The sequence below is a fragment of the Salvelinus namaycush genome, chromosome 20, assembly GCF_016432855.1.
Source record: "Salvelinus namaycush isolate Seneca chromosome 20, SaNama_1.0, whole genome shotgun sequence".
NCBI classification, from domain to species: domain Eukaryota; kingdom Metazoa; phylum Chordata; class Actinopteri; order Salmoniformes; family Salmonidae; genus Salvelinus; species Salvelinus namaycush.
In genome coordinates, this window is record NC_052326.1 from 2,681,269 (window position 1) to 2,696,148 (window position 14,880).

The window sequence follows — 14,880 nt, forward strand, 5'->3', positions numbered from 1 at the left end:
GCAACTCCCGTACGGACTCGGGAAAGGCGAAGGTCAAGAGCCATGCGTCCTCCTAAACACGACCCTACCAATCCGCACTGCTTCTTGACACACTGCTCGCTTAACCAGATGCCAGCCGCACCAATGTGTTGGAGGAAAAACTGTGCAACTGGCGACCGTGTCAGCGTGCATGCGCCCGGCCCGCCACAGGAGTCGCTAGAGCGCGATGGGACAAGGCCATCCCGGCCGGCCAAGCCCTCCCCTAACCTCGACGACGCTGGGATCGTTGTGTGTCGCCTCATGGGTCTCCCAGTCGTGGCCGGCAGCGACACAGCCCGGGATCAAACCCGGATCTGTAGTGACGCCACTAGCACTGCGATGCAGCGCCTTAGACTGCTGCGCCACTCGGGAGGCCCTTTAATTATTTGAATGGAAACATGTAATCTTTAGAAAAATATGTTAGTAACTGTTTAATAAAAGCAATAACCCGGGAATTATTGTTAATATCACCCTCCAAAGGGCTGTTTCCCCGGCCCTCTGCTTCGTGTCGGGCTAAGAACAGCCCCTAGTCTGGAGCTATTCACACGATAATCCTCGCGCTCTCATTCAGTTGACTGAAGTGTTTCCCCCCCATGAAGAACCTCTTCTAACCTCTCAGGATGAAGAGTAATGAGCCTTTTATCCTAGATAATTTTTATTCATCCACCAAGGCACTCATTTGTCTCCATCTCTCACTCACAACGCATTTGCCTGCAGAACGAGAATGGTTTGGTTCAAAGAGAATAGGCTAGGTGTGTCTGTGTGTGAGTGACGACAGAGAGCCACAGAGAGTGACTTCATTCTGCTCTGGTGGGCTAGCCAGCTAGTAAGTGAGCGGCTGCACGTATCTGTGTATCCCAGTCTGTGACAAATGGGGCCAATGCTGCAGTAATCAGATTAGAGGACGTAAATGACATGCTCCAACTGTCCCACCTTGGGATCCCCATATGCATTTTATTATAGCACTGATCTAGTGAGATTACTCTTCAAACAGACCAGCCCGACCAAGAGCTGTCACTTGCATCCAGTCAGCCAGCCGTGTGTGTACATTAACCATTTCACTCCACAGGGGCACTGTGACTCAATCCAGCAAACTCCTTACAAGATGATGCAGAGATGGTGTGTGTGTTGCTATGTGGTCAGGCAGGGGCTGCTCATGGTCATCTTGTCCTGAGTAAGCTGAGCCTGGAGTTGCTGCTGCCTGCTAATCCCTATTTGTGCCCTGGCCTCTACAGGAAACCCAGGATCAACTCCCAGCTGGTGGCCCAGCAGGTGGCTCAACAGTACGCGATGCCTCCCCCGCCCAAGAAGGAGAGGAAGGAGAGGCCTGAGAGGGAGCATGGCCCGGACGGGGAGCTCTTGGACGGGGAGGGGGAGCACCCCGAGGGAGAGCTTCTGGAGAGAGTGAAGCCAGAAGGAGAAGGAGAACCTCCCCTGGATAAAGACGAGAGCGATAAGGAGAAGCCGGAAAACGACCAAGCAGAAAAGCCAGAGCAAGAGGAGGAGAAAGAAAAAGGTAAAGAGATCAGCCCAGCCAGGCCCATCGCCAAGAAACCCAGCATCAAAGAGATCAGCCTAGCCGGGCCTATCGCCAAGAAACCAAGCATCAAAGAGAGCAGCCTAGCCGGGCCCATCGCCAAGAAACCCAGCATTAAAGAGAGCAGCCCAGCCGGGCACGTTGCCAAGAAACCCAGCATAAAAGAGAGCAGCCCAGCCGGGCCCATCGCCAAGAAACCCAGCATCAAAGAGAGCAGCCCAGCCAGCCCCATCGCCAAGAAACCCAGTATCAAAGAGAGCAGCCCAGCCAGGCCCATCGCCAAGAAACCCAGCATCAAAGAGAGCAGCCCAGCTAGGCCCTTCGCCAAGAAACCCAGCATCAAAGAGAGCAGCCCAGCCAGGCCCATCGCCAAGAAACCCAGCATCAAAAAGATCAGGTCAGTGTGTGTTTTATAAAGGAATAAGATGTCTGTTCATTGTTTGTAAGTATCTTTCCTCTCCAGACATGAACTTTACTAATGAACTCCTCTGTGGTCGGACCATCAAATAATTGGCATATATATTACTCTTACTGAATTTCCACGTGGGTGATGATATTGGAAATTGAATTGAAGCCTATTGGATGATAACTTGTTTTTAACTAGGACAGAGGAATTTATTTTTACAATTCTGACATAACATAGGTACAGCAAATCCGCTTATTGTACGGGCCACTTTTAAATGTGCCTTTAGAGGTCATGCAATTCTGTACTCCTTTCTAAAACAAAAGCAATTTAGGTCAAAGGCATCCATACTAACAAAGGAAATAGAAGGTCTAACAGAACAGATAGATGGCAATGAAAACTGTACCATAGAGGCTCAGAATAAGTTGGAGGAAAAACAAAAAGAAATGGAGGAACATATTCAACAAAGATCAAGTGTAATATATTATAATAATAAAGCAAACTGAATGGAATATGGAGGAAAATGCACCAAATTCTTTTTTTAATCTTCAACATAGAAATGCTTCCAAAAATAATTTACTGAAAGTTGTTACAAATGACGGAGTCACCAATGATTCACCAAATTATATTTTGAAAGAGGAAGCAAAGTACTTTAAGCATGTGTTTTCATTTGTCTCCTTCAGCTCCTTTAACCGAAGCTAATTGTATGGACTTTTTTCTATTAATAACTTTAAATGAACAGCCATACAGAAAGACTCATGTGAAGGTGAAATTATAGAGAAGGAACTTCTTGATGCAATTAAAGCCTTTAACTCTGGGAAAACTCCAGGGCTGGATGGCATACCATTTCAGGTATACCAAACCTTTTTTGATATACTCAGAGGACCGTTTTAGCATGTTTTAACTACTCTTATGTAAATGGTAGATTATCAGACACTCAACAAGGTCTGATTTCATTATTACTGAAACAGGATACAAGTGGGAAATATAAAGATCCAGTCCATTTTTTTTTTTTAAACAATGGAGGCATCTTATCAGTGTTGTGATGGGAAAATTCTAGCAAAATGTATAGCGCATAGAATTAAAAAGTTATTGTCAGACATTATTCATTCTAATCAGACAGGTTTTTTACATTGGAGATAATATAAGGCAAGTACTGGAAACACTGAAAAATCTGGGAAACCAGGCCTGCTATTCATAGCTGACTTTGAAAAGTTTTTATAGAAATGCTTGGAACATTTCAATTTTGGAGAATCTCTTATAAAATGGGTTAAAATTGTGTATAGTAACCCTAGGTGTAAAATAGTAAATAATGGCTACTTAGAAAGTTTTAAACTGTCGAGAGGAGTAAATAAAGGTTGTCCACTATCGGGGGCAGTGTCTAGTCTAGGTGTTTGTATGTCTATGGCTGCCTAGATTGGTTCTCAATTAGAGGCAGCTGTTGATCATTGTCTCTGATTGGGAACCATATTTAGGCAGCCATATTCATTGGGTATTTCGTGGGTTATTGTCTATGTTAGTTGCCTGTGTCTGCACTATTTGTTATAGCGTCACGTTTGTTTAAGTGTTCTTCATTTTCGTCTTTAATAAATAGAAGATGTATTGTTATCACGCTGCGCCCTGGTCCTCCTCTCTTCCACCATATAACGATCGTGATACTCCAATACATTTTTATAAAAGGTTAGTAAAAATACATACGATCTTGCTACCATGGAAAGGTAAATACCCTTCTATTTGTGGAAAAATCTCCCTGATTAACTCTTTAGTCATATCCCAGTTTACCTATTTGCTTATGGTCTTGCCTACACCTGGAGAACAGTTGTATTTTTCTTATTGTATGAGAAAAAAAGATTAAATTTTATTTGGAATGGCAAGGAAGACAAAAATTAACAGGCCTATTTATATAATGACTATACATTCGGAGGGCAGAAAGTCTTAAATATTAAAGTATTAAACCTCTCACTAATGGCTTCAGTCATACTTAAATCCGAACTGGTTCTCTAGTAAATTAGTAAGAATGTCTCACCCCATGTTCATGAAAGGCTTTTTTCCCTTAATTCAGATTATAACCTCTCACATTATTTCCCAAATATCACTATTTTTAAAATAAGCCATTGAAAGTTGGTTGCGATTTCAATTTAATCCACCAGAAAAGACAGAACAAATAATACAACAAATATTGTGGTTAAACTCAAATATACTATTAGATTTTTTTATTTTTATGAATTTGTTTGAATAAAAAAAAAAATACTATAATCTAAGTAAATTGTCATACATGCAGCTAACTAAAACATATAGAAATGTCTGCTCTACTCAAAATTACAACCAACTCATTGTTTGGTTGTATTTCAGCGTTACCGCAAAAATAGAAGAGGGAAGTGGAAGGGGGAAAAAGTAAGGAACTTGTCTGTTGGCCCTGCATTAAAGACCATAATTGGTTAAAGAAAACTGTAATATATATAAAAAGGTATACCAATTTCATTTAAGGACCAAAACATGTACAGCTGTGCCATATAGATTGCAAAATAGTTTAGATTTTTGATGTACCTATTCCATGGTGCATGGTTTATGAACTAATAAGCAAAACAATGCCGGATTCAAAACTTTTAATTTTTCAATTAAAATTATTATACAGAATTCTTGCAACCAATAGAATGTTATTTATATGTGCGATACAACCTTCCCAGCTCTGCAGATTTTGCTGCGAAGAGGCAGAATCATTAGATCATTTGTTTTGGTACTATCCATATGCAGCTTGTTTTTGGTCACAGGTCCAGCAATGGCTGAAGAATTGCAACATTTACCTGAAGCTAACCCTGCAGATAGCACTACTGGGCGATCTGAAAAGTCATAGTCAATCGATCAATAATATAATAATAATTTTTGCAAAAATGTGTATTTCCAATTTACAATCTGTAGAAACAATGAAAATAGAAAGGTTCAGAACTTTTGTGAAACAGCACAGTTGAAAAATATATGGCAAATAGAATCCAATATGGATGGTGTTAAGAGATAAATTGGAGGGGTTGAATTGAGCTGAAGGTTGGGACTTAATAACAAGATAACTAATGTAAAATATACTGTGCCCATAACATGTACATACAGTTGAAGTCGGACGTTTACATACACTTAGGATGGAGTCGTTAACTTGTTTTTCAACCACTCCACAAATTTCTTGTTAACTATAGTATTGGCAAGTCGGTTAGGACATCTACGTTGTGCATGACACATCATGTTGTGGGGGTGCTTTGCTGCAGGAGGGACTGGTGCACTTCACAAAATAGATGGCAACATGAAGGAAAATTATGTGGAAATATTGAAGCGACATCAGTCAGGAAGTTAAAGCTTGGTCGCAAATGGGTCTTCCAAATGTACAATGACACCAAGCATACTTCCAAAGTTGTGGCAAAATGGCTTAAGGACAACAAAGTCAAGGTATTGGAGTGGCTATCACAAAGCCCTGACCTCAATCCCATAGAAAATGTGTGGGCAGAACTGAAAAAGCGTGTGCGAGCAAGAAGGCCTACAAACCTGACTCAGTTACACCAGCTCTGTTAGGAGGAATGGGCCAAAATTCACCCAACTTACTGTGGGAAGCTTGTGGAAGGCTACCCGTAACGTTTGACCCAAGTTAAACAATTTAAAGGCAATGCTACCAAATACACTCAAATAGTATGTAAACTTCTGACTCACTGGGAATGTGATGAAATAAATAAAAGCTGAAATAATCATTCTCTCTACTATTATTCTGACATTTCACATTCTTAAAATAAAGTGGTGATCCTAACTGACCTAAGACAGGGAATTTTTACTAGGATTAAATGTCAGGAATAGTGAAAAACTGAGTTGAAATGTATTTGGCTAAGTTGTATGTATGTGTATTTGGAAAAAAAAGATATGGAGGATTGAAAGTGATGCAGACAATTACATTGATGGAAGCTACAATCTATCTGCAATATTAAAGCTGATCTAACCCCTGAAGAAAAAAAACCCATATATATATACTACTCTGTGTTTTTTGTGCAGACCCAAGACAGACGTTCATCAGAGCCTACCCAGCATACAGTCTGGGGAGTCAACAACCAAGATCAACAACTCTCACATCTCCAGGTGGGTCATTCTCCTCTTACAGATGTCTTCCACTACTAGTACTGACCTTATCTTCCATTTGGACATTGTGAGAACCTGTCATGGCATTTTTTAAATTGGGACTCGTACAAGATATTCTAAAAGTGGCAATCAGCAGTTGCTACATCCATTTTTGGACTAATAAATGAATATGTTCCCATGGATGCTTGAAGAATATAACCTATAAATGTCTCATGAGCTTAGTTCAACTGTCATACCCCATGAGAACCCGAAATATAAGCTTGTTTTACTCCAATGTTTGTAAAAGTAAATGTGAACAAACACTATAGTCTCAATACATGGTTAAAACTCTTTTTTTTTATATCATGGATCCATAGCTTTGTATATGAATTTGTGCTTACATTTCTCCAGCCCCATCTCTTAGCTTTTTCCCGAAACGAAGGTGGGGAGAACACTGTTATTGTTTCAACTGCTGATTGCCGCTTTAAAGGGATACTTTGGAATTTTGCCAATGATGTACTTTATCTACTTCCCCAGAGTCAGATGAACTCATTGATACCATTGTTATGTCTATGCATCCAGTATGAAGGAAGTTAGACATAGTTTTGTGGGCCAATGCTAACTAGTTTTTACCGCAATGACTGGACGTCTAGGGGAGCATGCTAGCTGTTACCATAGACTTCCAGGCATTGCACTAATGTTAGCAAGCAATTGTGCTAACACTAGTTAGCAACTTTATTCACACTGCACACAGACTTAAAAATGGTATCCACTAATTCATCTGACTCTGGGTAAGTAGAAAAGGACTTCGTTGCCAAAATCCCAAAATCAAACTCAAGTGATTCATAAATGCTATTTCATGTTCTAAACCCACTCACTTTCTCCCTCTTACTCCTGTTGGCCTTGTAGTATACATTGAAATGAGCGGTTGGGTCTAACCACCCACACTGTACTACACACCTTAATGTGGTTGTATCTTAGTAAGGCAGTTTTATCAATGTAATCCTAACCCTGTGTTTCCCCCCTGCTGACAAGGCCCAAACTGAAGAACATTGACCGGAGCACCGCTCAGCAGCTAGCCATAACGGTGGGGAACGTGACGGTCATCATAACGGACTTTAAGGAGAAGACCCGCTCCTCGTCCACATCCTCGTCCACCGTGACGTCCAGCTCGGGCTCCGAGCAGCGGCACCAGAGCTCTGGCTCCGAGAGCATGGACAAGAGCTCGTCTCGCGCCTCCACCCCCAAAGGAGAGCTCTCTGTGGGGCACGACGAGTCCTTCTGAGCCCTACAGTCCAGGTGCTCCGTGATGACTCTGTGGATCGGATCCCTTAGGGGGAGATATTTCACCTTCCTGCCTCCTGCCTCCGCCTTCCTTCCATCACCGTCCCAGGATGCTGAGAGAGCTAGCTGATTGGAGCAGTCTGATTGGAGCAGCCCATGGCGTGCGCCTAATGGAGAAACGTCCAATCATGGGTACACGTTGAGCATGGCCCAGGCGGGAGAGTGGGGCTGATGGGAATAGCGCCCCCACCGGTGGCATCCTGACACTTGTATGTATTGTTTGATATTTGTACGTGGATGTGTGGCCGACATTTTGTTTTTGTGTAAAGAAATGATCTGCTGTACACAATAACCACCACCATTTTAGCAACTCTGAAACATGACCCTTATTTATTACTTGTTGCACCCTTATACTTTGAGAGACTTTTCTTTTGTTGAGGCTTTGCTGTGTAGTTGTACCCATCTCTCACTTTGACACTTGTTTTGATGGTTGAACTGGTAGGATGGGACAAGATGCTTGAGACCACTACACACTGGTGCTACATCGATACACTGTGAAACAGTTTCCGACGTGGGACTGTCATTCACACGATCCAACAAAAGTGCTAATAACCCAGAAATTCTCTCTTGCTCTCTTTCTCTCCCTCTTTCGCACACTCTCTCACTCTCTTACACTCGTGTCTGATTTTAGTTTGAACCTCCATGTGGTCTTTCAGGTTGATGTGTAGAGGTGAATGTGCAGCATATAAAGGTCACCTGCTTTGTTTTGATTTGAAGGGCCTACAATGTCAACTCAACACACACCCAAACCTTTGTCTATCATTTAGTCAGATGCTATATATCAATCTTATACAATCTGTGTCTCCTGTCCTTAACTCTATAGTGTAGGCTATTGTGAAAAACACTAAAGTTGTTGATGTTTTTGCATTCCGTCGCTTTAATATTGGTTAGCCAGTTGAGGAAAGGTGTGGTACCTTTTTCATTTCTGTAATGACTGAAGGAAAGGTCAAGTTCAGATCCACCTGTCAAGACCACAGTTTGAACTGTAATATAGTGATGCCATATACCGTTTATGATATCCAACTGATGCTAAGGGACTTCAGGTTTTTAGACGTCTTAGCAAACTTTTACCAATGTTTTTTTTGAATGCTCTGGTTTACAAAGTTGTGTTTTTTCCCGGTTTATTTAGTGCAAAGGCCTGGACAGTTCATGATGATTTGAGAATTGATTTGAGTGACTTTTTCTGCTAAGATATATTTAAGACTCCAATATGTAGGTTAAGTGAAGGCAGAAACATTGCAAGTAGATGATATAGCTAATAGAATAATATTACATTTTTGTTTTGCATTTTCAAAGCAGTAAACACTTACCTAAATAACCAATTAAATGGTTCTAATTCTCATTCTCCTTAGATGAAAATAGACCCTAATTTCCTCTTTAAATGTATTAAATTGTATAAAGAATAAATGTGTATATCTTAGTTTTATTTATTGAAGGACCAAAGGAATTTCATAATGACATGATACATAGACAAATGAATAACAATTTGAGATGCAATTATAAAATGTGTGAAATGAAATACATTTGAAATAAAGACTAATATAATCCATTTAAATGGTGTAATTCTTGTCCACTTTATAAGGAACTTACCTAGATAAACCTGAGAATAAGCAGAACAGAAAATAACAACACTAACATTAATTCAATCACAAGTCAGTTTCTCTACTTAGAGAACAATGAAAGGCAATGAAAAGCATTCAATGGGCAGTGAGCTGCAGGGAACTCTGCAGTGTTCAGAAGCTCTTGGAGCCATGTAAAGCCCTGTGCTTTGAGCCTCTGCTCCACTGTCCTCCGTACAGTATCTCCCCCTGCAGAGAACCAGTTGGCCTGAGCAGGCCAGTTCAATCTCTACCTATAGACTTCTCTAAAGCAGGTCAGGCAAGGTAGGCATACCCTTCTAACTTACCGTGACCATGAGTCCACCGGGCAGGTGTTGTAGTAAAGGCTTTACGATCTATTTAGTGTAGATACGATAATCATATTTGTGTGTTGTGAATAAGCAATGTTTGTTGTCCAAATAAGACCATACAAAGTTGATTTACTGTTTTAACAGATGCCTGCTTCACATTTCTCGACTACATTTATTTTATTTTTTTAACGATTAATTTGATTCATATGTATCGATTCTTTTAAATGATTTGTTGATGAAACAAACAATTCACTTCGCTATTGTTGGGATCTGGTTCAATTGCTGTGAATCAAAATAAGAATTTGAGAATTGTGAGCAGTATTTTTGGGGCAAAAGATAAGCTGTAGCCTTTTTGGATTATGTGGCTACAAAACGTGTTTTGTTGATACTTCAAGTAGAGTTGGGCATTCAATTTATGGAACATTACAACTCAATAGATGCTAGTCAACCTGCAAAGTAAACATTTCTAAAGAAAGATAAATATGGCAACTAGAAAAGGCACATTTCCCGAAGACAATGTGTGTGCTAACTTCAGCAGTCTAAAAATCCAATTTGTATGTTAGTGGGAGATGTGAAGAATGTAGAATTCCAGCTAAATAGAAGCTGAAGCTGATCATAATAGGGAGAGTAGGTCTGATTTCTTTAGGAGACTGCTATTTATTTCAGATGGCACATCACTTATTAGAAATGGCACAACTATGCCACTGAAAAAATGTACTGTGCCTAAACCTGAATGAACTGTGTGTGCCAGGACAGGTTTTCAAGGGTGCTGTCCAGCTTCTGACATGGGGGGGAGGGTGGGGGCAAGTGACTCATTCCAAAACCATTTTACCAAAAGGCTAAAATCTGTTGGTAATGTTGCTAGGTGTTGTACTAAGGTTGCTTTAGTTCAATTTTATTTTTTTATTTATATTTTTTTCGCTCACTCGCCTCAGTTTACTAAAAAATGAAATCCGTTGAAAGTTAATCAACTTTGTATGGCCTAAGCATTATTTGTAACTTCTTCTGACTCCTCCCTGAGTTTCGTTTTGCTGTTCAGCTGTATGATTATGATATGTAATAATTATCTATTTAAACTCTATATTTTGTGCAAAGATATGGAGTCTCTAGGCTACATTGAATGAGGAAGAAGATCAGATTTATTCAAAGAAAATGCAATGTGAACAGAATTAATGAGGTGTCTGGCTGAGATATGAAGAAAAATATGCTATCAGTCACATTTTTACTGAGAATGTTAACTCTTTGCTTTGTAATGCAATCCAGAAGAAATTGGCTTTAAAAGCCATATTTTCACATGCCTTACCCGCAACCATATTCACATGACTGACTTCTGTGACATTATTATAGAATTGATTCATTGTATGTTAAATTATTGAAAATGGCCATTTGCTGGGTGTATAAAACTTTGCTTGTATGTATAATCTGAAATGGTGCAAGAGCAAACTTTATTAGAATGGCATTGTTTTATTTGATATATTTTTCCTTTCTTTTACGCGCAAGCAGTTCTGTTCTTGTGCGACCAGTAACCTTAATTTACTGTGTAAAGATGGTTACATTTTTTTTGGAGCTTTGTTTGTCAGACACTTAAATATAGACTGCTTGTTAATTGACTGAGTAACATTAATCTCTTGAATTTCCAATTTAAATGTATTATACTAGGGCAATTCCACAGTAAAAGAGTGATGCTGAGACTCACTTTTTTCACTTTAAAATGTATGTCAAACGAAAACCAGTGATTGCAAAGTTAAACAAACCATATAACTCTATCCATAAGGACTACTTTTAACAATTTCCACTGAAATTTTACAAAACACATTTACATGAAGAACAGTGCCGATCCGAAGTTTGGTAACCGTCATTGTTCTCCAAGACTTTCCCACTGGGCAAATACTGGTTGAATCAACGTTGTTTCCACATAATTTCAACAAAAACATTCAATGTGATGATGTTGAATCAACGGGGAAACTCATTGGATTTGCAAAAAGTCCAACATAAGGGATTTGTTTTTAATTTTTTCACTCAACTTTATTGACATGGTGAATATTTTATTTCGATTTCACGTTAAATTTATCTTAGTTGACAACTCAACCAAATGTAAATCAAGACTAGATGTTGAAATGACGTCTGCCCAGTGTGTTGCATCTGCACTGCTCTTCAAGTGAATGTGTTTTTGTCAAATGTGTTTTAAAATGGTAAGAAATGATTCATAAAGTTGTATGGTTTGTTTAACTTTGCGATCATTGGTTTTTGTTTGACATACATTTTAAAGTGAAAAATCTGTCTCGGCATCACTTATTTATTGTGGAATTGTCAACAAGCTCTTTTCATTTTCTCATTTTACAATGTCTTGTACAATGCTTTTAAAGTTAATGCTCAGTAAAAGTATGTATGGTCAGTATATTAATCTTTTTTTTTTGTTTAATCTTGTTTGCGTTCAGTTTTCTTTCTTACTACTTGCTGATGTGTCATTGGTCACCCTGTGAGATCGTCACTACTTCACTAGTGTGGAAATGTATGGAGCGAATTTCAAAGGATCACCGCTTCTTGTCTACTAGCTTATACAATGTTGAATAATACATGTTTCCTGGCATGTGCACGGCTTAACGCTTATAGGCTACCTTATTATTTCCTCTGCTTCAAATAGAAATGTATATTTATGAATTTTGCTTGTAGTTTTTCACAAATAAAATTGTTAAAGTTATCTATTCCTTGGGAATTTTGTTTTCTTTATTTCCCCCTCTGATGGAGCAGTGTCCTGAGCTGTGGCTTCCATGTCTTATCAGTTATCTCTGGCTGCCTTCACAGATCAGCCGTCACGCCGGCCTGGTCGTCTCCCGCACTATCACTCAGACCTGATTGAGATGTCTGAGTGTATGAGGAGGGAGGGAGGGAGGTGAGGGTGTGTGAGGGGGATTTCCTTCTACACAGTGCAGTGACACGGGGGATCCTTACAGGTAGACTTAAAGGTAACTTGAATTGCTATCCAATTGCTTGCTATATCGTCATCTGCTTGCACTATGTTGCAAAACCGGACTCTCAACCGCTCCTCAACAAAATATGACCAAGGAAGTATAATTTTACACCTTGTTGAATCATAACACCTTGTTCCTATTACACCTCTGTTGTTGTGGCTCTAGTCTCAGATTGTGCAGTAGTTATTGTGGCTCATTACAATCATTGTAATGTCTTTGGGCTATCCAGTGACAGGGTTTGGCCTTCCCTGCTGCTTACTCCACTTCCGGACTCTCCCCTAGAGAGAGACGCTCTTCAGAATGACTTCTGCTCCACTCAGGTTCCAACAGATGGCTCTCTTCCACTGGAGACCCTCTCTTCTCCTCCAGCCAAAACTTAACCGCACTGCACTGTGAATGAATCCATATGGTGAGGAACGATTGTACGTTGCAGATAAGAGAGCAGCTTTGATACAAAGAAAAAATGAAGACACCTAATGTTGAACAATGTGTTTAACAGAAGGAGAATGTGTCTGTTTCTGCAATCTCCCAATATTTTTGTAGTGCCTAATTTATCATGTAAAAATGATGCCAGATATATTTACTGTTATTGATTTTCACCACAGAGAGGGTCGTCTGCATGATTAGCTTCACATTTCTTAGCTAGCGTGTCAGCTAAACGGAATCCAGAGCATGTGGCAAGGTCAAGCATCATGGTTAAAACATAATTCGAGCACCAGTTTGATTGATTGGGTATGATTACAAAGTATTGTCTATGATTTCAATAATCTAGCAAATGTTGTTTTGACAGCACACAGCACTTATTAACTGCTTCCAAACAGAGTCCGTGGTAGGCTAGTCTTAAAGCAAGACCATCCTCTTTGTCTCTATGCAGACTTCACTTCTAAGTTTGTATTTGTCTCCCACCAATTAGTCTAGTGAAAATGTGCAGCTATTTTCTCTATCGTTTCCCAGATTGCCCCATGATTCTAGCATTCTCAACCAACAAAGTAGATGTTAACATTTTGCAGAATGCATGTGTTATGTATATGTATTGCATGTTGGAAATATGGGTATCAGTGTGTATTGAGCAGATAATACAGCAGGAGAGGTAGTAGGCTCCTGGGAGGTGGCCACCACAGGGTCCGGACAGCCACCTGCATCTCCTCAGACTGCCAGGCCCTGTATAGAGCTGCAGCTCTCAACCCACTCCCTCCTCAGCAGTCAGACCTCTCTCAGAGCCTCTCCATATAATGCACCATCCAAGAGCTGAAATTAAAGCACTGTGCTTGTTCGAGCACCACCACTGAGAAACTGTTTCTTCATGCCTTGGAATCGCATGAGTGATATCTGCTGCATTTTCTTTCTGTTCCTGGTGGATTCTTTTTTTACTGCAGAATGTTAACGCCTTCACAACTGCAGTGGCCTTGAGCGCAGTAAAGGTTGTCGCTGGACTCCACCCAGGTCTACAAGCCCCACATGTCCTTCGAACTCTTAACTGTAAAACCTGACAGAACAGATCACATGGTCCTTTTGATACCTGATGTTGTCCAGATGCACGCGCAGACAATTCACTTAAGAAAATGGAATTGAACTGGTGCTTAGAAAGTCTGTTGGTCCACTGCTTCTTTGAACATTATTAAGTTCTCTGACTCCGACAAGGAACTCCAGCAAATAGGATACGTTTTGAGGATACATGCTGAGATATTCCACTGAAAAGTTTTGCGTTGCTTATCATGAATACAAGTCACACCACACTCACATCTCATTTCTCCACTGCAATCAATGGGGGAAACCATTTAGTTTGATAGGTAAGCGTCAATACTACATTGATCTCCAGTCTATGTGAGTATGCTGTTAATTGATTACAGCTCAGTGTTCAACACCATAGTGCCTTTCAAGCTCATCACTAAGCTCAGGAACCTGGGACTGAACACCTCCCTCTGCAACTGGATCCTGGACTTTCTGACGGGATGCTCCCAGGTGGTGCGGGTGGGCAACAACAACTCACATTTGCGTGTCCCTGTTCACCCACGACTGTGTGGCCGCGGATGACTCCAACACCATTATTAAGTTTGCTGACGACACAATGGTGGTAGGCTAGATCACCAATGACGATTAGACCGCCTATAGAGAGGAGGTCAGTGACCTGGCAGTGTGGTGCCAGGACAACAACTTCTCCCGCAACGTCAGCAAACAAAGGAGCTGATCGTGGACTACAGCAAACGGAGGGCTGAGCAATGAACATGGTCCCAACACAGCAACAAAGTTGTGAAGAAGGCACGACAACGCTTCTTCCCCCTCAGGAGGCTGAAAAGATTTGGCATGGGCCTCAGATCCTCAAAAAGTTCTACAGCTGCATCATTGAGAGCATCTTGACTGGCTGCATCACCTCTTGGTATGGCAACAGCTTGGCATTCGAACGCAAGTCGCTATAGAGGGTAGTACGTACATCACTGGGGTTGAGCTCCCTTCCATCCAGAACCTCTATACCAGGCAGGCATTGTCAGAGGAAGTCCCTAAAAAACCCAAATCTTAAACTGTTCTCTCTGCTTCCGCACAGCAAGCGGTACCGATGCACCAAGTCTGGAACCAACAGGATCCTGAACAGCTTCTACCCCCAAGCTAT

At 40.7% G+C, this 14,880-nt stretch overlaps 1 protein-coding gene across 1 annotated transcript in view; it reads left to right on the forward strand.

Annotated features, from left to right (window-relative positions):
• Positions 1 to 10,098, forward strand: part of LOC120064963 (RING1 and YY1-binding protein B-like) — a 42,239-nt gene extending 32,141 nt beyond the window's left edge. Inside the window, exons 3-5 of the mRNA XM_039015575.1 lie at positions 1,254 to 1,952; positions 5,985 to 6,068; positions 7,083 to 10,098. Of these exons, the coding sequence (XP_038871503.1) occupies positions 1,254 to 1,952; positions 5,985 to 6,068; positions 7,083 to 7,332 (1,033 nt within the window). The 3' untranslated portion in view covers positions 7,333 to 10,098. The remainder of the gene's footprint in view (positions 1 to 1,253; positions 1,953 to 5,984; positions 6,069 to 7,082) is intronic.
• The last annotated feature ends 4,782 nt before the right edge of the window (positions 10,099 to 14,880 follow it).